At 35.0% G+C, this 24,143-nt stretch overlaps 2 protein-coding genes and 1 pseudogene across 2 annotated transcripts; 1 reads left to right on the top strand and 2 right to left on the bottom strand.

The window, feature by feature from the left end:
- Positions 1–408: 408 nt before the first annotated feature.
- Positions 409–753, top strand: LOC143559611 (putative serine/threonine-protein kinase PBL17 pseudogene; annotated as a pseudogene).
- A 9,889-nt stretch (positions 754–10,642) lies between these two features.
- On the bottom strand, positions 10,643–12,963 carry LOC143559609 (uncharacterized). Its single transcript, XM_077048133.1, has 3 exons — positions 12,064–12,963; positions 10,863–11,082; positions 10,643–10,647 (listed from the first exon to the last, which is right to left on the bottom strand). The coding sequence occupies exons 1-3, from the start codon at positions 12,961–12,963 to the stop codon at positions 10,643–10,645; spliced, it is 1,125 nt and encodes a 374-aa protein (XP_076904248.1).
- Positions 12,964–13,008: 45 nt separating this feature from the next.
- Positions 13,009–16,321, bottom strand: LOC143559608 (uncharacterized). The gene is made up of 9 exons (XM_077048132.1): positions 16,140–16,321; positions 16,004–16,060; positions 15,109–15,302; positions 14,664–14,955; positions 14,376–14,601; positions 14,217–14,289; positions 13,741–13,989; positions 13,171–13,646; positions 13,009–13,032 (listed from the first exon to the last, which is right to left on the bottom strand). Exons 1-9 carry the CDS (start codon positions 16,319–16,321, stop codon positions 13,009–13,011), a joined length of 1,773 nt encoding a protein of 590 aa, XP_076904247.1.
- Between the last annotated feature and the right edge of the window lie 7,822 nt (positions 16,322–24,143).

Genomic DNA, 24,143 nt, shown 5'->3' with positions numbered 1-24,143 from the left:
TTTTGTTCCAGGTCTGAAACCGCGTTTATTGAAGATGTTGTTAGTGCAATTATCCGTGCACTGGATTCCAAACCGTCTTCTTCTGTTTCAGGTATCAAATCGATTAGAAATTTATAGGGTTATCTAGTTTCAGTTGATTAGAATCCTTTATTTATTTAACCTTTCTTATTTTTGTTTGATACAAATATAATGGTGTCCGTCACGAAAGAGTTTGAGCATCTTAGAATCCAACTAGGAGAATTAAAAAAGGCCACCAATGGTTTCCGTAGCAAAGTTCTTGGAACAGGTGGATTTGGGAAGGTGTACGAAGGGGAAATCTCCCACTCTCAGGGGCGAAGCTTGGTTGCTATTAAGCGTTTGAATCGTGAATTTGGGCAAGGAGACCCAGAATTTTGGAAGGAGATTATGATGCTTTCTCGTTACACACATAGGAATCTCATCTCTCTCCTCGGATTTTGTGACGATGATGGGGAGAAGATCCTTATGTACGAGCATGAATCTAATGGAAGCCTTGATCGTCATTTAAGCTCCACGGTTCTCACGTGGACACAACGTCTCAAGATATGCCTTGATGCTGCAAGGGGTCTAGCCTATCTTCACGATGACAAGGGCTCCCAGCAAAGAGTTCTCCACAGAGATATAAAAAGTGTCAACTTTCTGCTAGACAAAAATTGGAATGCTAAACTTTCCGACATGGGACTTTCAAAACTAGGACCTGCTAATCTGTTGGAAATAGTGGACCGGTTCGGTTAATTTAACGCGACCAACCGAGTTACGACCTGTGAGAGTTACACCTTGGACAACGAACTAAAAATCCGCTTACATTGTTTAACCAGTAAATGACGAATATAACTATGACGGAATTAACATTTATAATAGTTATAAATGTTATAGTTTATTTACTAAGTAAATAAACTTGTTCGGGCTTTAAACGAGTTGGACTTTGGAGGCCCGGTTAGGTTTTAATAATTATATACTTATATATAATTATATTAACCTAAATATGGCCAACTAAGAGAAAAAGTGATTCTGCCGTCACAACTCTCCAAAGTCAGTGGATATTCCCATATTGTTGGAGATAGAAAACAGTAGCCGCCAAACAACTCAATAATTGCCGCAAGCCAAAGTAAACCACCGTCCGTCGTTTATACAAGCAGGTAGTCACCACCGCACGACGCCGCCTAGCCCGCGCCGTCCTCCGCTGCTGCTGTTGACACGCCGCTGCCACCGCGCGTAGCCGCTGTTGCAACCCGCTTGTTCGATTCGTCAACTAGCGTTTGTTCGTTGAACCTCGGTGTCTCAACCAGTTAATCATTAACCGAGGTATTATTTATCTCATCGGTAGTTAACAATATATCGTATATTATTACTCGTACTCGTATCGTTTGTAACCGGATCCTGTACGGTTCCGTTTTTGGTGATTACTCGTTTTATTCCGCTGCGTATTCTGTTATTAATGTGATTAATAATTATGAAACTAATTTTATTAAACCGGGTTTAAAAGTTAAACCGTTGACTGATCACCACTGGAACCCAACAGTGGTATCAGGGCCTTGGTTACAACATACGAGTCGAATCCGGTCTTTTCATCGGATCTACATTATAAACTTCAAGCTAGTTGAAGTTTTTAATCTATATATGTTTTTGAGCAATCTTGGTTTGGTCAATTTTTATTTATTTTATTTGAACAAAATATTGCTCAATTTTATTTTTATTGAATTTGTAAATCTGGCCCGACCTTGTTTGTTTGGTTAATGGTTTTTGGTTTTTGGCCATATGGATGGTTCAAAAGTTGTATTTATTTTTCGGTTTTATTTTATAGTTTTTTTGGCCACTTTGATGGTTCAAAATTGTAATAGATGGGGTTTAGTTTTTCATTACTTGTATTAGTGAATATTGTAATGAAGAAGACCCGAAGGAAAAACTGAGGACGAGCTCGTGGAGTTCTTGAAGTCAGTGGGAGTTAGCAAAGTTGACCGGATGCACCAGGAGTCCATCCTTTTGGTTGTTTGTGTTGTGACCCCTTGACCCGATTGGTCTTGCTAATAGGCTCTAGCAAGACCAATCACCTTTTGGCCATTTAAGATTTACATATTTTTGTTTGCTATTGTAGTTGCTTGCTTGGTTATAATAGGTTATAATACCACCAACCTAATACCAAATATATTAAAATAAATTTTTTATTAACCAATTAAGTTTTTGCAAAATTAAACTAAATTTGATTTTCCAAAACCTTATAACTTAATAGTTTTCTATTAACTTAAAATTGGTTAGTCGTATCGCGACAAACTTAGTTTTTAATAGGTTATTTAAAACTAAGCGTCCTGAGAGATGAAAGAGTTCATCATTTTGTCCCGATAATAAATACAGTAAAATTTGACTTTTACTCTATTTGGTAATTATAAAATTAATCCCAATTTAAAACCAATAATTTATGCCAATCCTACTACAAGTCACACTTGAGGCATACTGCGAAATTTCGAGTGTTTGAAGCTAAAGCACCGCACTTGTTTTCTAGCCTATCCCATTAAGGTGAAAGTGCTTCGTTGACACATCCGGCCCTTTCACACGTCACTGTACTAGGACAACTATTACTTTACTCTCCTGTTACATGCTACAGCTGTCTGGAGACTTAAAGTGGGAAAAGATGAGGCTAAACGTATCGATACAGACAATCGTTGTCTTTATAGGCCTCATAACCGAGAGTTGTGCTCTATTCACAATTGACAATCGTTGTCAGTCTGCCTAACCACTTATTAATGTTGTGTGCTACAGCTGCCTTTAATAACTGGAAGCCAGATTCTCAAACTCCTATTTCATTAATGTTATTGGGTCATTAATAATAGGACTACTACATCGAAAATACTAATTAAATTTACTTTTGCTTTTTAATCAGATGTCATCAAACGAAAACTCACCCTACGCCCATAAGTCTATCCTTGAGAATGATAAACTGAACGGTACTTACTTCATCGAATGGCACCGCAACTTGAGACTCGTTCTCACCATGGCTAAGCGCATGTATGTTCTCGATGGACCTGTTCCATCCGAGCCTGAAAACAACACAGCCGCTGCTCGAAAAGCTCTTGACATGCATAAGGATGACTCGGCTGATGTCTCCTGTATTATGCTAGCCACCATGACTTCTGAGCTCGCTAAGGGCTTGGAAGACTTTGGTGCCTATGAGATGCTGGAAAAACTCAAGGGCATGTTCCAGAAACAAGCCCGTCAGGAACGGTTCGATACCATGAAACAACTAATTAGTTGCAAGATGGCAGAAGGGTCTCCCGTCAGTGCACATGTTCTTAAGATGAAAGGGCACATCGATTAGCTTAAGAAGCTTGATTATCCCCTGCCCGATTAAATGGCAGCGGATTTCATCCTCAACTATCTCCCCAGCTGTTACGACCAGTTGGTAATGAATTTCAACATGAACGGCTGGGTAAAGACAGTGCCGGAGCTGCACAACATGCTTAAAACGGCTGAGATGAACGTTCCTTCTAGGACCAATCAAGTTTTGATGATCCGATCTGCTGGTGTAAAGAAGCCTAAACCCATGAATCAAGGTTATAAGGGAAAAGGCAAGAAGAAAGTTACTGTTGCTGCCAAATCTGCCACCAACACTAACAAGAAAGTTGCAAAGACACCACCGCCGCCTCCTGAAGAGCGCCAGTGCTTTAAGTGCAACAAGATGGGGCACTGGATGCGTAACTGCCCCGAGCATCTAGCTGAGATAGCAAAGAAGAAGGCCAATGGTGAAGGCACGTCTCGAGGTATTTCCATATACGTTATTGAACTTTTCACTGTCTCTAGCAACACATGGGTATTTGATACCGGATGTGGTTTCCACATTGTTAACGTCTTGCAGGAGCCTGAGAAGTGGAAGAAACTGAATAAAGGCAGCATGGAACTCATCGTTGGAGATGGGAAGAGAGTACAAGTTCTGGCAACTGGAGTTTTTCATTTTACTTGTCCATCTGGCCTAGTTTTTCCTTTGAATGATTGTTTGTATGCTCCTGGTTTGACCAGAAACATCATTTCATTTTCATTGTTGCTTGAACAAGGTTTTAAGTACGTTTTTAATGGCATGGCTATTTCTTCTTACTTAAACGATATCTTTTATTTTGAGGCTAAACCTCGAAATGGTATTTATGAGATTGATGTTCAACCAGATAATAACGTATATCATCTTTCAAAACGTATCAAGATTAGCATCAATGATACTTTTCTATGGCATTGCCGACTTGGCCACATAAGCAAGGCAAGAGTTAAAAGACTCCAATCTGAAGGGATTATTGAATCTACAGGACCGGACTCGTTTGATGATTGCGAATCTTGCTTAGCTGGCAAACTCGCCAAAGACTCCTTCACTCATAAAAGTGAACGAGTAAGTGATTTGTTAGGAATCGTACATTCTGATGTATGTGGACCTTTCAGAACCATGACTAGAAACCATGAAAGATACTTCGTTTCCTTTATCGACGATTATAGTCGATACGCTTATGTGTATCTTATGAAACACAAGCACAAAACTTTTGAAAGGTTCAAAGAGTTTCAAAATGAAGTGGAAAAACAACTTGGTAAAACCATTAAAATGCTTCGATCAGATCGAGGTAGAGAGTATCTCAGCTCAGAATTCATCACTCATCTAAAAGAGCATGAAATTATTTCACAGCTCACTCCACCTGGCACACCCCAACAAAATGGCCTGAGCGAGAGGAGAAATCGAACTTTGCTAAACATGGTTCGATCGATGATGTGTAGAACTAACTTGCCTCACTCCTTTTGGGGTTATGCCCTTATGACCGCCACCAGCATTGTCAATGTAGCTCCAACTAAGAAGATAGACAAAACCCCATATGAGATATGGCACAAGGGAAATAAGCCCAAATTGTCTTACCTTAGAGTATGGGGATGTGATGCTTACATCTCAAGTGAGTCCGATGACAAAATTGATCCCCGCGGCGTAAATGTTGTTTTCGTCGGATACTATACCCAAAGCGGTTATTACTTCTTTCATCCTGATACAAATACGATTTCTATCAAGTGGAAAGGCCACTTCCTTGAGAAGAAATTTCTTAATCGAGGAACTGGAGATAACATTATCGATCTTGAAGAAATTCAAGAACCACAAACAACCGTTGAGGAAGTTGGAGCGTCTGATCAACAAGTTGTTGTTGCTGATACATCAGACGTGAACACGAGCGTTCGCAGAAGTAGTAGGACACCCGTACCAAATTCTAGATACTTATGGCATCTAGATGGTAGCGAAGTCTTATTAGTAGCCGAGTCTGGCGAAGAGCCTACTAACTACAAAACTACTATCTTGGATCCGGAATCCGAGAAATGGCAAGATGGCATGAACGCCAAGATGCAATCCATGCAGGATAACCAAGTTTGGAACTTGGTTGAGCTACCCTCCGATTGTCGGGCAGTAGGGAGCAAATGGATTTTCAAGAGAAAAACCGACATGCATGGAAATGTACAAACCAATAAGGCACGGCTAGTCGCGAAAGGTTTTGCACAAACTCAAGGTGTTGACTATGATGAAACCTTCTCGCCCGTTGCTATGACTAAGTCAATAAGGATATTACTTGCCATTGCTGCATATTATGACTATGAAATATGGCAAATGGATGTCAAAACCGCTTTTCTTAATGGACATCTTTCTGAAGATGTTTATATGGTTCAGCCTAAAGGTTTTGTCGATCCAAAATATCCTACTAGGGTTTGCAAATTGAACAAGTCCATTTATGGACATAAGCAAGCATCTCGAAGCTGGAATCTTCACTTTGATGAGAAAATCAAAGAGTTTGGTTTTGTTAAAAATGAAGATGAGCCTTGTGTTTACAGAAAGGCTAGTGGGAGCACTATATCATTCCTCATCTTGTATGTGGATGATATACTGATCATTGGAAACAACATTCCTATGCTTAAGGAAGTTAAGCACTGGTTGGAATCTTGTTTTGCAATGAAAGATCTTGGAGAAGCCGCTTATATTCTAGGAATAAAGATCTATAGAGATAGATCTAAGCGGATTCTAGGGCTAAGTCAAAGTACTTACATAGACAAAGTAATGGCACGATTCTCAATGGAAACCTCCAAGAAAGGAGCTGTTCCAATGACTAAAGGAACCGTGTTGAGCAAATCGCAATCTCCGGCAACGGACATTGAATCTAAGCATATGCAAGCAATTCCATATGCTTCTGCGGTTGGTTCTATCATGTATGCTATGTTATGCACCAGACCTGACGTCTCGTATGCTTTGAGCATGACCAGTCGTTTTCAACAGAGTCCTGGCATGGCCCATTGGACTGCTGTGAAGAATATTCTAAGGTACTTGAATAGGACAAAAGATATGTTCTTGGTGTTTGGGGGAGTGGAAGAGGAGCTCACTGTAAGGTGTTACACTGATGCTAGCTTCCAGACTGAGCGAGATTCGTTTTCACTCTTAATGGAGGAGCCATTTATTGGAAGAGCTCCAAGCAGAGTGTAGTGGCGGATTCTACCACCGAATCCGAATATATAGCTGCATCAGATGCTGCTAAGGAGGCTGCTTGGATGAAGAAGTTAATTACTGATCTCGATGTGGTTCCAAGTATTCGCAAACCAATTGAGGTGTTCTGTGATAACACAGGTGCTATTGCTCAAGCAAAAGAGCCAAGGTCTCATCACAGAACCAAACACATTCTGAGGAAGTTCCATCTTATTCGGGAAATACTGGAACGAGGTGACATCGTGATAAGCAAAGTTGACACAGATCAAAATCTAGCTGACCTGTTCACTAAGCCGATGACTCAGGACAAGCATGATCAGCATAGAGATGCTATCTGGCTTAGATTTGCTAGTGATTTATTTTGATTCAGTATTTGGATGTATGAACATTTAAACGGTTGTACTTTTCAGTTCACTTTTGATTTAATGGTTAAATGCAAACGTTGAATAATACAACTGTGTTCTTTTTAATACGTTTAATCCATGAATATTGTATTCTAAATTATCCGTAGTCGGTCAGACTCGTGGGAGCGATTCAGAATTAAGACTATTCTGACTTTGGACTCAAAGGGTTGACTTCCAAACTCACAGACCTCATTATGAATTACGTTGGATATAACTCGCATTAAATCATCTTCATGGATCCTAGTCATAAGATGCATTTGATATTGGTATGCACATTTAGTATCCTTAGACCTGAGATACATATTAGAACTTTCGTTTACTAAAGGTATTCTTTGATCAGTGTCAAACGCTGTCGCGTAACTGCCAGTCATAAAGGCATCGGTTGGGAGTATTCTGAAGTTCAGTGGAAGTTGTATGTAATCAAGATGGTATTCTATACTCTTACATGATATGTAACAGTTAGACATCTTGGCGCCTTCGTTGATTCAAACTGGTAAAGTGTGAGGCCTCACCCAAACTTACTGTGTGTTTGATTGGACCACTTTGACTCGAGAACGAAAACGATAATGGTTGAACGCCATATGAGATTGATCTGATCCATGTCTCATTGTTCAATTGGTGTCTTATACGGAAAGGATAGATGACAACGATTACTATAATTTCATTATCTTGCAATAGTGTATTCCAAGATCTTTTGGTTAATAAATTTAAAGTGTCATAACTTGTTGGGGGCGGCCATGTGTAGCTAGAGCACCGCTGACTGTCTGCGTTAAGGATATTAATCGAAAGCCGTCCAAGTGGGAGACTGTTGGAAATAGTGGACCGGTTCGGTTAATTTAACGCGACCAACCGAGTTACGACCCGTGAGAGTTACACCTTGGACAATGAACTAAAAATCCGCTTACATTGTTTAACCGGTAAATGACGAATATAACTATGACGGAATTATCATTTATAATAGTTATAAATGTTATAGTTTATTTACTAAGTAAATAAACTTGTTTGGGCTTTAAACGAGCTGGACTTTGGAGGCCCGGTTAGGTTTTAATAATTATATACTTATATATAATTATATTAACATAAATATGGCCAACTAAGAGAAAGAGTGATTCTGCCGTCACAACTCTCCAAAGTCTGGATATTCCCATATTGTTGGAGATAGAAAACAGCAGCCGCCAAACAACTCAATAATTGCCGCAAGCCAAAGTAAACCACCGTCCGTCGTTTATACAAGCAGGTAGTCACCACCGCACGACGCCGCCTAGCCCGCGCCGTCCTCCGCTGCTGCTGTTGACACGCCGCTGCCACCGCGCGTAGCCGCTGTTGCAACCCGCTTGTTCGATTCGTCAACTAGCGTTTGTTCGTTGAACCTCGGTGTCTCAACCGGTTAATTATTAACCGAGGTATTATTTATCTCATCGGTAGTTAACAATATATCGTATATTATTACTCGTACTCGTATCGTTTGTAACCGGATCCTGTACGGTTCCGTTTTTGGTGATTACTCGTTTTATATTCCGCTGCGTATTCTGTTATTAATGTGATTAATAATTATGAAACTAATTTTATTAAATCGGGTTTAAAAGTTAAACCGTTGACTGATCACCACTGGAACCCAACATAATCAACATCACACGGTTCTTATAACCAACATTGTGGGCACTCCTGGTTACTGTGATCCCCAATATATGGAAACGTACTCCCTAACCAAAGAATCAGACATATACTCGTTTGGGGTCGTCTTATGTGGGAGATTATGCTTTGATTATACTAACGGTTGATTAAAGATTTTAGTGCCTACTTGGAAACAAAGCTATATGCATAAGAAGTTAGACCACATTATCTTTAAAGATCTCACGTCACAAATGGACCCGACTTCTTTGGAAATATTTTCAAACATTGCATTCCAGTGTTTGCACTACGATCGTGAACAACGGCCAAAGATATTCATTCTTGTGGAAAGGCTCGAGACTGCGCTTGAGTTTCAGAACCGTCAAGATATAAATCTGGCTAAAGCTTTGAGAACTCCTTAGATATAGAAACACGTTGATGAACGGAGCTTACTTCTCTCCAAAAGCGGTAATCGGCTACTTTGCTACTGTTTTTTCTTTTTAAAAAACGGCAATGATAAAGCTCTACATACTTGTTGTTGGCTGTATCACTTGAACCAAAACGGCCATTTTTTTAATGTACAAACTTTTATATCTGTTTTTTAATTGATTGATTTTTGTTATCATAATTTGGGAAATATATGTTGAATCGTTGACGCAGTTGGAGCTACGACATGTGAGTTTTATCTATAACAACATGGGATGGCAGATTGTACTTATGATATGAGAACTACAACATGCTGATATGATAGCAAGTTCATATACATTATACAATCACCCTCCAGATCATAGTAGCTCGGTAAAACACTAAAACTAGGACATTTTTGTATCTGACATCAGTTAATATCATGTTTAGAATTTTGTCATGGCTGACAATTAGTACATGAAATTGTAAAGACCACTACCAGTTGAATAAACAAGTTGAATAAACAGAATAAAGTTATGGATATGCCATGAGCGTCATCAATTTGAAGTATCCTGTATCCATAATCTACTATTATAATAAAATAGGGTTTTTTACACCTGTCATCCATATATCAGCCCCTCATTTTATTTTCACTCTCTATTATTAAAACACGTGTCTTCACCACAGTGCAATCCAACCGTCTTCACCACAGTGCAATCCAATCATATATGAAACCCTAATTTCTTTACAGCCCGTCTGTTGTTCTTCTAGATTATCCAAAGGCAGTGAAATGTATACAAATATGTTAATCACAAATATTTGATAGAAACAATGATAACCTGTGTTGTTGTCTTCAACGATTATCTACTGAAAGCAAACCCTAATTTTTCTAGTCGATTTCCCCAATGTCACCAATTCATGATCGATATAATCAACTGTCGTCTCATTTACATATTGGCATCAATTACAGGTTACAAATTTCATGTTAATTAGACTTTTGCGTCCAGATTTTTTTATCACATCTTTTAGATTATTTCACATACAGCCTAATTTAAATGTAAATCTGATTAATAATTACTGATACGAATGAGTTTGTTGAATTCAATTGAGTAAAATTGTTATTTGCAGGTTACGATATTAGAGACAAGTATATATGCGGTGCCAGAATATTACTCGACCAATTTAAGGTGCGCCTGTAGCGTTTTTAATCATGTTTGACTCTTTTTTTTATTAGTTGACTTTTGATTCTGGTTATTTGATTTACTTATATTAAAGTTAAAAGTTTATTATACAAAGATCCATAAGTCTACACATAATTTCAAGTAATTACATATATTTTGCAAACAGTTTGTTTTCATAGCTATAACTATAAGATTCTCTAACATGATTATCATCACGTGAATCCATTCTTTGTACCAACGAATTTGTGAATGGAAAGGTATATTGGTTACTAGGGTATAGACCCGCGTGACACGCGGGTGAAACAACATGTCAATACAAAAAATTAACTTATACATAGATTTAAGTTAACATACTACTTCTTCATACTTTGTTACCAAAATATTTATTAATTTACATTGTCTTAAGATTCAAACTTCAAAGTTACAATAAGTTAATTGAAACAAAACAACCAAAAGACATTAACAAAAACACTAAACATCTTCTTTGATATTAAAACATCATCAAAGTCTTCAAAAGTTATACAAACATAAACTTCCACTTTCTATTAACCTGAAAAGTTATAAAAACAACACAATATTCAATTAAATTAAACTTAACATAACAACATGTTTAATAATTACTAACATCTAAGCATTACAAAGTTGTTATGTACAACCTACAAATCTAAAGTTCATAAAAATACTTATTAGTTGGTCTAAAAAGATGTTGACAATATACTTCTTTTATTAAATCTATGAAGAATATCTAAAGCATTAATATATTACCTTCTCCTTCGTCATCGGACAACAAACTTTCCGGATTACCATCATAATCACTTTCATAGTTTGCACACTCGTCTAACCATTTAACCTTCAAACCAACCTCCCTTTCCAACTCAACATGTGCAACTTCTTTTATATGATTAGATAACTTCAACATATCTAGCTCTCTCAAAAGAAACAAATCATCACATGATGAAAGTTGTTTAGGATTCAAATTTTTGTACTAGTCATTCTCAAACTTTATAACAACTTTGTTTTGATTAGGATAAAAATACCAATCCCTAACATGTTCAAACGGTAAAACATCTTGGTGAAGATCAGCAAGGTAATGATGTAAAAGATTTATGAGATTGGTTTCCTCTAGACATGGTAAAAGTTTTCGAACACCAATCTCATGAATCTGATGTTTGAGGAGGTTATTAAACATCATCACATATTCAGTATTATCTTTGTGTATTTTAGTAAATCGCTAAACAGAAATTCATACTTACGTAAAACAGTAGAGAACTTCCAATTGACAATGGTAGACATTTTTTTCCGATTAATTTTGTTATGAAAACCTTTGGAGTGTAAAAGAAGAAGAAGAAGATGATGATGAATTCAATTGATAATTATAAAATACAAAAATGAAGTGACGGTTTAGTTTTCCAAAGATGTAAATCATTATATCTATCTAATGAGTATATCAGGCATAGTTACCCTATATTTCTTATATTTTATTAAATATTATATTTACTATTTTTAATACTTTAAGTTAAAATTGAAATACTCATATAAACAATGGTATGTTATTAAACATTTGAATCCGGATTTTTTTTGTATATATTAACATTAAATATTTATTTATAACTTAATAACAATTTTTAAGATATGATAACAAACAAAAGTATAGAACAAAAAAAGTATAGACCCAAAAAAGTTACATGATAACAATAAGTGTAGAATAGAACAATTTCAAAGACATGACAAATTCACTATGTTTTCATTCTACGTTTCCAAAAATCTCCTTGTACACAACATTTGTTGTTTTATTTGTAAGCTTTGATTCTTTGTCGAGTATCACTAACTTAATACCATCTCGACTCTTCACTCTTGACAAAGCGACATAAAGCTGACCATGGGAAAATACTGGATCTTTAAGATACAATCCAACTCTTGACAAAGATTAACCTTGACTCTTGATGATTGTCATGGCAAAACATACTGAGATAGGAAATTGTCTTCTTTTTAATCTTAAAGGAAGTTTCTTATCAGTTGGTATAAGAGTTACTCGACTAATTAGAGTACGATATCCTATATTCATACCAGATACAACTTTAGCATCAATTACACGCCTAACGAGACTAACAACTTGAAGGCGCGTTCCATTGCACAAACCCTTTTTACGATTAATATTCCTTAATAGCATGATTGGGACACCAACTTTGAGGACCAATCTATGATTGGGCATTCCTGACATCTTTAAATCATTTAACAAATCAGGAGAGTACAAGTGTGGAGCAAAATCCTCTGAAACGTCTTCACATTCAGCTAAACTGTAGGAACTTAGATACTCGACTTCTTCACCAGGAAATATGGCTAACATGCGTTCATTAATTTCTTGAACAACCTCATTCAAAGGTGCCAACAGTGCACGATCCTGAAAGTAAGTAAGTTCGTTGAATCTATCTAATATATTAGGATATACAAAGGTTATTAAATCACCTATGGGATCAACTGAGTTCAATATCAAAAGATCGTCTAGAATATCAATAACCAACTGTCCGTCATTTAGACCACCAACGTTTCCTTGACCTATGTCTAATAGCCAATCAGCAAACTCTCTGATGTTTTCAACGTCTGAAGATCGACATCCAACTGTAAGCCTCATGTTCTTAGTTAGTTTAAGAACTTTACATTTTGACCAGATATAAGAAGAATTTATGCAAGCATTGACACATTCACTTCTTGTACCGTTGGTTACAACGGGCAAAATTTGACGAAAATCACCACCAAAAACAACAACCTTACCTCCAAAAACGGCTTCAGAAGAATTACCAGAATCACCATGTATAACATCATTTAAAGTCCTATCCAACGCCTCGAAAGCAAGCTTATGAATCATGGGTGCTTCATCCCAAATTATTAAGCTTGTCTTTTTAAATAACTCTTATACGACTGTATTTCCTTTAACCTAATTTATGAAAGAATAAAAAAACATAAACAAAGTAAGATATTTAAAAGTAACTTGATACTGGAATAACAAATAAACCCATATATACTCAAAAAATGATTAATATAAAAACTAACATAAATTGGGTTGTAATATTACAGGACAAATGAAATCTTCGGTCAAATTAATAGGTATTAAAAATCTCGAATGTGCGGTTCTTCCACCCTCCAAAAGCAAGGAAGCTATACCACTTGAAGCGACATTCAACACAACTTCTCCTTTTGACCTTATCGATGCAGATAAGGTTTTCCATAAATAAGTTTTTCCAGTACCGCCGTAACCATAAACAAAATATACTCCACCTTTTTTATCAATCAAAGCACTCATTATTTCTTTATAAACCCCTCGTTGTTCGTCTGTTAAGGAATCAAACAGATTATTAAATTCGTTATTCATGGTCTCGGTATCATATGAGAGCTCTTCCACCATTAACGGATTAGTTGCTCGTGAAATTGTCTCCATATCTGGAAATGGCATTTGTTGATATCTTCTAAGACTGGAGTTGTTTGAAATTAAGAAATTTTCAATTTCGAGGAGTGCTAGGTTTTTTAACTGTTGTTCATTAAGAATCAAACCTGAAAATAAATAAAAACAAACTAATTAAATAAATATTAATGGATATTACATATTTTCCATAACTGAAAAAATTAAAAAATGAGTTAATTGTACCTGGGTTATTTTGATCTTTTTGTTGTTTATATAGTATACCGTCAACTAAAAGTTGCCAAGTGCTTTCCCAAACAAAATGAGGTATAGATAAACTATAAGTAATCAACATTGTAGCAAATAAATTTCTTAAATAATATCCGGTAGAGTTATGACTTGCTTCTTCAATGGCTTCTATGTATTCATTGTCATCATCTAAAAGACCTCTTTTGTAACATGCATCTCGAAAAGTTTCAAACACAACTCCATTAACTGTTAGAATATCTTAAAAAAATTCCGGGCCTTTAACCTTATTTAATAATATCCTTAGATAGTAAGCCTCGTCGAATGCCGGCGGAACAGCATAAACTCTACCTATTGCGAAACCCCTTAGGCGAGGTTCCCATTTACGTAACTGTTTTTTCCAAACATCTTTGTTGGAAACTCTGTGTATGTGAGAGTTTTTGCAAGGTCATGTTTCTTATTACACTCAAACCAACCGGTAAACATCGAAGAAGCATTAGTTGTCTTGTTTAAAATATCTTCAATATCTTCGTTAGCACCATATATTACCTGTTGCTCACCGGATAATGAAAAGCAAGTCTCATAACAGACAGAATCCTATAATGCACATCAAATGAAAATATCCTCCATGTTACCTCGCATGCAAAGACATATCTACAATCATAAAACTCTTTGATTTCATCTAAATTAGGATCCGGGTTATCAGCATTGTTATTTTGTACAAAAGAAATTTTTGCTCGGTCTGGACCCTTATTAATGTATTTGAACAAATACTTTATCGATCCATCTTGATTACACCACTCAACATTAATATGTGCTTGAAATTGTTTTAATAAAGTCTTGTTGTATGGTACAACAGTTCTGTTATCCATCATTATTTCTGACTTAACAACATATTGCCCGTTATTTTTTCTTTTGTATACCTGAAAACCTTGCGAATCAACAGCTGTCTCATCATTAAACATTTTAGGAAAACCTTTGGAGCATTTTTGTTTACCATGCAGGTACACTTCGGATTAGCATCACCACACGGACCGTGAATCATATGATCAGATACAAGCTTGTATAGGTATGGATCAGTGTCTTTGTTTGGAATCTCAGCAGAAATAAATTTATCTACATCTTGTGGATTATGAATCTTGCTACCTGGATGCATAAATATGCAAATATGAGCATGCGGTAGCCCCCTTTTTTGAAACTCTATCGTGGAAACAACTACAACATACATAATAAAAGTAAAAATTAATCAACTTTTATTTGTTAAACAAATCATCTGTTTGTTTAAATTGATTTTTAACTCTATAGAAAGTAAAATATTCAAGTAGGTCATGTTTATAATTTTATACTCATCAAATTAAATAAAATTACCTGCTTGAACCTTTCCAAGCAAAGACTTATCCTTCACCAATTTAATCATTGCATCAAGTTTGACCTGAAAAAGCCGACAGAAAATATCAGGTCTATCCTCCGACTTTAATGTTGTATCCTTAAGAAATCTTTTAACTTCTAGCCAATTGGGATTACATGTTATGGTTATGAAAAAATCAGGATAGCCAAACCATCTACAGAGACACATAGTGTCTAGATAATTTTGCATCATATATCTTGCTCCTCCAGTAAATGAGGATGGTAGAATAACACGTTGACCAGCGGTTGAAACATCAGTATTCCCAACAGATTGCATACCTCGTAAACTTTGGTAAGTATCACATCGAAGTTCATGTTGTTTACCACGTATAAAATGTAATCTTTGAGCCTCAATCATCGTATATTTGTCAACTAAAATTTGTTAAAACAAACGCCTACCATTTAACATGGTTGAAAACGTATTTGGCCTATCTTGAATATGATAAGCAAAAAACTCACGCATTGTAACCTTCTTGCGTGTTGCAGTTGATGAAGAGGAAACTTTCTTATGAAGTATATTAACCTGATAACCATCCTCACCAAAAGGATGAGACAACGGGTATTGAAGAGGTGTATACGATGGATGAAGTTCACTGATACGCTTTAACGAACCAGATTGCTTGGTAAAAATTATATCTCGGTTGTCGACAGCGTGACCAATATCACCGACGATTAAAGCGACAACTTCAGAACTGGATGGTAAGTTATATTGTCTCGCATCATGCTGTCGTGTTCCAATAATACGCAACTTCAAATCGAGTTGTGGGTTTTCTTCAAAACAATCTCTTACCATCCGATAAGCTTGGACCAAATGATTATTTGAATCTAACATCGTCTTCTATAATCAATAATATACATCTCTAGCTCATCGTCCATTGAATTATTATCACTGCCCACAAAAAAAAAACATTTCCTAAGATTATAAAAAATAAAAAATAAAATAAAAATTAATAACATAACAAAAGTGGACGAATATCGTTAAAAGTATTTACCCAAAAACACCCTGACGGTTAGAAACCTCGTTTTCAGTGTCGTAAATGTAAAGTTGAGAAAACTGTGGTTTACAACCTTCTAATGGTAAAAGACTTCCCAAGCAATGATAGTTTTCACCGCTAAGTCGAAACGTATATGGCGCATTGCCTCTGTTTATGGAATGATCAATCTTTCCTCCCATAGACGTAAATGAAAACATCGAACTGGAACGTCTAATGTTTTTCAAGAAATAGTTACTCATGGCACTCTCACCACGAAATAAGTCAAGATAAGTATCCTCTGGTTGCCTAACATCGGGAAGTTCGACTTTGCCATTATAACAACAAATTGAAAAAGCTCATTCTTCATTAGCACTACTTGGTCTGTTAACTTCGGCTTTCCAAAACAAAGAATTGCAACTTGGACACATAACGGATTGATTTCCATGATCAAGATATTCTAGTATAATTTTAATATCAGCATTTGGAGTTACTTAGTATACCTAAATACATAATAAATGATTTCAAGTAAATTATGAAATATATATCATACCTGATGATATTCCTTTATAAACATCTACAACATTATGATAATCAATAGTTGTAGCATGTTCATTTAAATCAGCCATAGGTATAGGTACTATAGGAGTTCTTTTTCTTGACCTTCTACGAAAGGTTGTAGATGACTCCGGAATGTCATCAACAACACAAGACGCGTTTGATCCTTCTTGAACATTATATTTATTTATACGACCTGTTCAAAATTAAAGAAAGAAAGTTATTATAAAGGTTGTCAACAAAATTAAAAAAGAAAGTTATTAAAAAGAAAGTTATTCAAATTGTAAATTATATTCAAATTATTTTATGTTAAATTGTAACATGTTTAACTTAACAAATTAGGAAACGTTTGATTGAAAAATTGTTTTTTTGTTTCATTCAAAAAACATACATAAAAAAGGACAATAATAGTTCAATTTGAAAAACAAATTACCTGAAGATGTATTTCGGAGACCAGGTTTGTTTCTGTCAATAAAAGCAGTTCTTTTGGAATCTAAATTGATCGTCTTTCTTTCCTTTTGGACGCAGCAGAGTTCACAAATGGTGTACATGTTTTAGAGTCTTGAAATTACAAACGTAATAATATCAATTTTTAAGCATAACTAAAGACTAAATAAAACATGTTTATTTAAAAATATTTTAAAACGCTAACCGTTGTTTAATACAATCGAAGAGTAGACATTTGGCGTTGTTTATGGAGACATGTTCTCGTTATTAGATTGTAAACGAGTAAATTGTGTGGATGAGTGGATATTTTTCAATTTGTCAAAGTTTATATTAACTATATTGTTTAACATATTAATCATAAAAATGATAAACACAAATTGATGATGACAATACATAGTGAAAAACAATTTAACAACATACCAGGGATACAAGGATTAAATGATTTATATGTTGTATTCGGAAAATTATTTGGATTGTTGCTTAAACCACTAACAGGTATATTAGAAGCACCTGAAATAGACAATTGATTTGTTAATTTTCATTTCTAAATAATTTTTATAATATAAAGTTATAATTTTAATACAATTTACATACTTGCGAATTGGTTTCCACCATATGATTTTCATTTATTTAAAATAAATTCAAAAAAAAATAATTATAAGGAAAATGCAATATACCTGAAGACCTATTTTGTAGAGCATTTTTGTTCCCGTCAACGGAGGAAGTTCTTTTTGCATCTAAAATTGATCGTCTTTCTTTTCTTTTGGACGAAGCAGAGTTCAAAAATGGTGTACATATTTGAGGGTCTTGAAATTACAAAGGTCACAAGTATCATCATTTAAACATAAATAAAGGTTGTAAATAATACTAAAAATATTAACAGAGTATATTTAAATTGAAAACAATTCGTGAATACTAACCGTTGTTTACCACATTCGAAGAGTAGACATTCGAAATTGTTGATGGAGACACGTTCTCCTTATAACATTGTAAACCCGATACTTGTGTTGATGATGAAAAATTTTGCAAGGTGTTGAAGATCCGATTAACTGTATCGTTTTAAATATAAAACAAAAAATTTATAAACATCAAACTAATCAATAATATAGATAATAACGATAATTTTATTAACGTACTAGGGACACAAGGATTAAAGGAGGAATACGTTGAATGCGGATAAGAATTTGTATTATTAGATAAACGCTGGATATTATCTTGATAACTACTAACTGGTAAATTACAACCACCTAAATTATAGAATATGAAATATCAATTTATTTTAAAAAGTAATTTCAAATTTAAATTCATGATTTACTAAAAATTACATACTTGCTTGATATGGTAGAGTGACAATTGGTAATGATTGATAATCGATGAAGTTTGTATTATTGGATATGGTAGACAATGGTAAACGTTGACTTTGGGCTACATTGAAAAAAATGAAAAATTAAAATAATAACAATATTTCACCGTTAAACAAAATCAAACCATAGAAATATCATTAATTGGGTAAAAACAAATAAAATTACTATACATACCACTGTTACTGAGGTTATTCTGAGAAGATGAAGATCCTTCATTTTTTCTTTTCTTTTTGGATGTAGACATCTTCAAAAAATATAGATAACAACCCTAAAACTTGAGTTAAGCCTACTTTATTGAACCATAAGATAGAAAAAATAAAGTCTTATAGATTAAACCTTAAAAACACCATTAAGTAATATAACTCAAAATGAAAAACGATGTAAATGAGGAATACCGGAAACAAATAATATTACCTTTAATTCTTACACAAAAAATCGAAAAACAAAATATTTAACAACTTCTTTCTTAAGAATAAATTTTCTATATGTATATATTTGGATTTGAATAAACATCACAGTCGGCTAAATATATAAATAAAAATGTAATTGAAAAATAAAACTTTAAAATTGGTATTTATGAACCAAAAATGTATCCGGAAATTATTGTTTGAATATAAACAATTTTTGGTTTATGCCAAACGTAAACAATTGACATGGTTAGCATCCCACCAACAAAAAAAAAACTAAAAAAACTTCGTAAACACTTACAAAATCAATATTAAGCTTCTTGTGTAAACGCTTCTTGAGGAACAAACGTATGACAATAATGAAAAAGAATATAAGTGACAAAGAATGTAAATTTATATGTGTATATATAAACAAATAATGGAAATTATACTCTTTAAATGGAAACAATAATTGGCACTATATTAGGATTGGTTTATTTTTAGAGAAAATATGGCGACAATAATTTAGAAATATGATGACTAAAATAGAATAGATTTATGCAATTAATATATGATAATCTTTCTCAATGTTATTCTTAATTCAATTATGACTTTTTAAAAACAATTAACATATAAGTATTCATATAAAATATATAAGGTTTTTAAAATAAATTAATTTATGGCATAGATAATTATATAGGAATTATTGTATAGAATAAATATTATATTACATTCAAGTTTAGGTAATATATGTTTGTTTCCTAATGAACGGATGGCAATAAATATTATAGGTAATAATTCTTATATATAAATATATATACTTATAAAAGATAAATACAATACAACTAATGACAATGTTCATAAACTTATAACAAAAAAACCATAACATAAAGTCATAATTAGTAGTACAAAGCATACATACTTAAGCTAACAAAATAATTAGGATAATTTACATAACCAAAGCTAACATAATATATATAGAACCTGTTAGCATAATTGTATTGTTTAAACCCTAATGCATAAAAAAAACAGTCCATGATAAACTTCAACATCAACCAAGAACATTAGTGAGTATCAACGAATGAGTAGCCTCGTTGTACTCGAAAATAACCAATGTTCCAATATGAAGCCCATTCGACCGAACAAAATTTTTCCAATGTCTAACCCTATACATCTCATTATAGCCATTCAGTTCAATAACAATCTCAGTGGAGACATCAACACCATTTGGATTGATTAAAACTAAATCTGTTTCCACATCCAAGTTATTGTTTCTTGCAAACTCAACCGGCAAACGCTATAAATAAAATTAGATAATAAAGTTATTTGTTTGAACATCAAACATATGAAATTAAAAGACTTGCATAAAATGAGTTTACTTACCAGCCTATCTCGTACTATCACTTCCAAAATGTTTTCTTCTTGAACATGGGGAACAATAATATCCAAAACCGGCTCATCAACATGTTCCATACCAACATCAAGTGCTATAAATACACATCATATAACTTATAAAGTAATTAATAATATAAAGTGTACAAAAATATAGAAGATATCAAAAATTGATAAAATACCTTCAAGCATATTGTCTTGGTCAGATTGGTTATCACTTTCAATCTCAATGACCATTGGAACATAACCGAGTTCGGGATGGAGATTTGGACCGGTGTAGACCAAATCATCATTAAAATTTACACGTTCGATACCACGGCTATCAAAAACATACATTCTGAACGTCCACGTACCTTGAAGACGTTGAAACACCAAATAATCATTAACGGCAAGCTTACAATGTTTGGACATCTCTTCCCACATACCAGTAAAACCAAAATCTCGAAGTAGTCAGCTTAACGCACTGAATGTACAGATTCTATTTAAATCCATCAATAGACTCAGCAATGATTTCATCATACTGTCCTAGCTGTAAACTAAACTAGTTTCTAGCCTAATCATCTTTCAATGGCTACAAACAAATTAAAAAAATAAGATCATAAATAGTATAGGAAAAATTAATACTTTTATAAATGTAACATCCCTAAATTTCTTGTTAACCGAACGTCACACGTGTAAGGTTTGTAGATTAATTTCTCGGCGTTCGCTTAAGGGCTCGGGGACTCTTGGACATGTATAAGAAGTGTTATTACTCTAGTTTGGGAGCAAGGGGAACATTTTACAAAGTGCAGGGGGCTGAATTGAAACATCTTGATATTATCAACCCTAAGCCACCCCCTTTTTCTTAATATACGATCGGTAGTTTCCCCAGACCCAAACCCCACGTTTTTGACCATGGTGTGTACTACACTCCCATATTCTTTAATTCCATTATCTTGGTCGTTAATATGGCCAATTAAGCCGTTTCTTGGACCAGGGACAGATTCTATTTAAATTCGTTTGGCACGCTTCCCGAGGTCAAAAGTTGTAGTTTTTGGTATCAAAAATTTCCCAGGTATTTCTAGTATATCATACTAAAATTTCATGGAATTTGGAGTTTTTTTGGTAGGTTAATTGTAAAAAAACAAAAATTAGGGTTTTGTCGGGTTTAAGATCGTAATTCTTGCAATTGGGGCGTTATTTGAAGGAATTGCCAACCCGATCAGTTTGTGGTGTCTTATGTTAGTGTAAGGACAGGGAGGAAATTAATTTTTGGGTCTTAGGGGCTGGTTTGGTGTTTAATACCTTAATCGTTTTGAAAGAGCGAATAAAATCGGTTATTTATGAATTAAAAGGAAAGAGGATGAGTTTTCAAACCCAATCAACTTGCGAGGTTAATTGATGATGGGTGGGCTGTAATATGGTCTAATGTTATTAAAATGGGGATAGTTTGGTTGGGGGTTGGTTAATCGGTTCGTTGACACACGTATTCAACTTAATTAACGTAGGACGGACATAGTTTGGGAAACCATTGGTGTTGATTTATTGGAAAGGGAGTTTTGGGTAATGTATGGACTCCGAGGGATGATGTAGATGGGTATGAATTTTGGGTGTGTATTTGGGTCAATTCAAACCCGTTATGACGTCTCGTATAGTAAACGAGTCGTGTCGGTCTAGTTAGTGAATGTTGTGTAATTCGTTTCAGGAGTTTGATCTGTGAGTGGTTAGTTGGAGGATCTGGTTGTGATAATTGCGTGTTTTGTTTCAGGTGAGTTTCATGATGCCCCTTTTTAACTGTTTTACGTTTTGGGCTAGCATACACGTTTTATGACGATTTTACCCTTTTGAAGCATTTGAATGATATTGCATAGTTTATGTTATTTTTTACTATCTATGCTTGTAAGATTGAAAGTTTGATGTTTATGTTACGTTTATGTGTGTGTGTGGCCACCACTTTTATGTTTTTGTTAAGCCGTGACCGGGTCGAAGCGAATGTATGTAAAATTCCTTGATTTCCCTGTTGGGGTTAAGGTGAATGTGTTCCAGGACAGGAAGTACTGTCCTTGGGGCGAATGAATGTAAAATCCCTTAACTGTTTATCTGTTCTTGGGGTGAATGAATGTAAAATCCCCTAACAGTTTATCTGTCCTTGGGGTGAAGGTTAATCGGCTCCTTAACTTTGTGTTTTGGACTTGATGGAATGTGACCCGTGTTACGTGCTTGACTGAGGAAAGTTTATTTATTGATTTATTGATGTTATTTATATATCATTATGGAAGTCGTATGTGTAACACCTTGGTTGGTCTTTAAAATAATTTAATGATTAAAACATGAACTCACTCAGCTCAAGCTGACTTTGCGTGTATGTTAGAATGATTTTTCAGGTTGCACGTGGATGGGATTACTACCTAGAGGTGCACAAGACTACCCGAGGTCCCGAGGCAGTTCTAGTCGACGTTCTTCATTATGGTATCATTTTTGAATGTTTTAAATTACAATTTTGTTTTAAGGATAATATGTTTTTAGTCGAAGCCCATTTCTATTTTTGATAATTAAGACAACCATGGATGACCTTTTCTTGTTTTAAAAAGAAATAACGTTGAATGTTTCGTTGACTATTACGCTGCAATGGTACTCTGAATTGGATTATTAAATTTTGTGAAACTGATTTATCTTTTAATAATGTAATTTACAATTTTATGTCTTAAGGATAATAATTTGATGTTTTGTAAATTTCCGCTGCAAGAATACTCTATAATGAAATTTCGGATTTAAGAAACCATTTTAACCTTTATTTTTGAAATTGTTTGGAATGATTACCAACTGTAGGACACCCGAACTTCGAGGTCTTACAAGTTGGTATCAGAGCCAACGTTCGAGAGATCCGGGCATCTTTCGGTGCTTGGACCCGAACAATTACGAAGGGGAATTGAATTGCCAACCGCGGGTAGGTGCACTCCAGGAGGTAATCGTTACATTCAATGTATGTTGAAATGTTTTCTTTCTTATTTTCGATGTGCTAGATAGAATATTAATGTAGTCAGAAACAACAAGTATTTAGAACGAGTAGGTAAAGTAAACGATTAATAACACTTGATCAACGTTATTTGCAGTTTATCCTTACTTTCCATGTGCTAAAATACGACTTGTGACCGATTATATGAAGATTCTATCTTCATAGGAGTAAGGTATGTCTTGTAAGAGTTAGTTGGAGAAGGTCGTATCGGGAACCATGGGGCTAACCATAACGAACTAGAACTATAGGGAGGATTCGCCTGTGTTAGTTAATGATAATCTTGAGGAGTAAGTTCGTTTTATGTAAGCCGTTATGGGTGGGGGTTATCGGTTTGTGCGTAGTGTAACGCCTGAATCGTTTACCAAGTCCGCAAAGGTGTCGAATGTTAACATGAGAACAAGGGAAAAGGGAAAAGGATAATTAAGGTGGTCAAAGAAAGTGGAGGACTTGAGATGAGGCTCATAAGACACGTTATTCCATTCTTCCAGGCGCGGAAAGGATGCACCAAGACTTAAAGAAGATTTATTGGAGGCCATCAATGAAGTATGATGCGACTTCGTATGTAGGTAAGTGTTTGGCGGGTTTGCAGGTTAAGGTTGAGAACCATATACTATATGAGAAACTCCAAACCTTTAGGCATTCCAGTATGGAAGTGGGAGCACCTTGCGATAGATCTTATAGCTAAATTGCCTTGTACGCCTAAGAGAGGGTATGCTACTATTTGGGTGCAGTGGAGGCACCGCAAAGGCTTCGAGGCTCCTTGAGAATCAGTGTGCGGGATGAAGAGGCTCTACCCAATCTTTTTCTTGGATCAACGGGATTCGGGGACGAATCCCATTGTAAGGGGGTACACTTGTAACATCCCTAAATTTCTCGTTAACCG

The sequence above is a fragment of the Bidens hawaiensis genome, unplaced genomic scaffold, assembly GCF_021521415.1.
Source record: "Bidens hawaiensis isolate Kalapana, Puna unplaced genomic scaffold, B.hawaiensis_p1.1 tig00019943_1, whole genome shotgun sequence".
NCBI lineage: Eukaryota > Viridiplantae > Streptophyta > Magnoliopsida > Asterales > Asteraceae > Bidens > Bidens hawaiensis.
The sequence above is the reverse complement of the archived record's forward strand: the minus strand, read 5'-3'. Positions and strand labels throughout refer to the sequence as shown.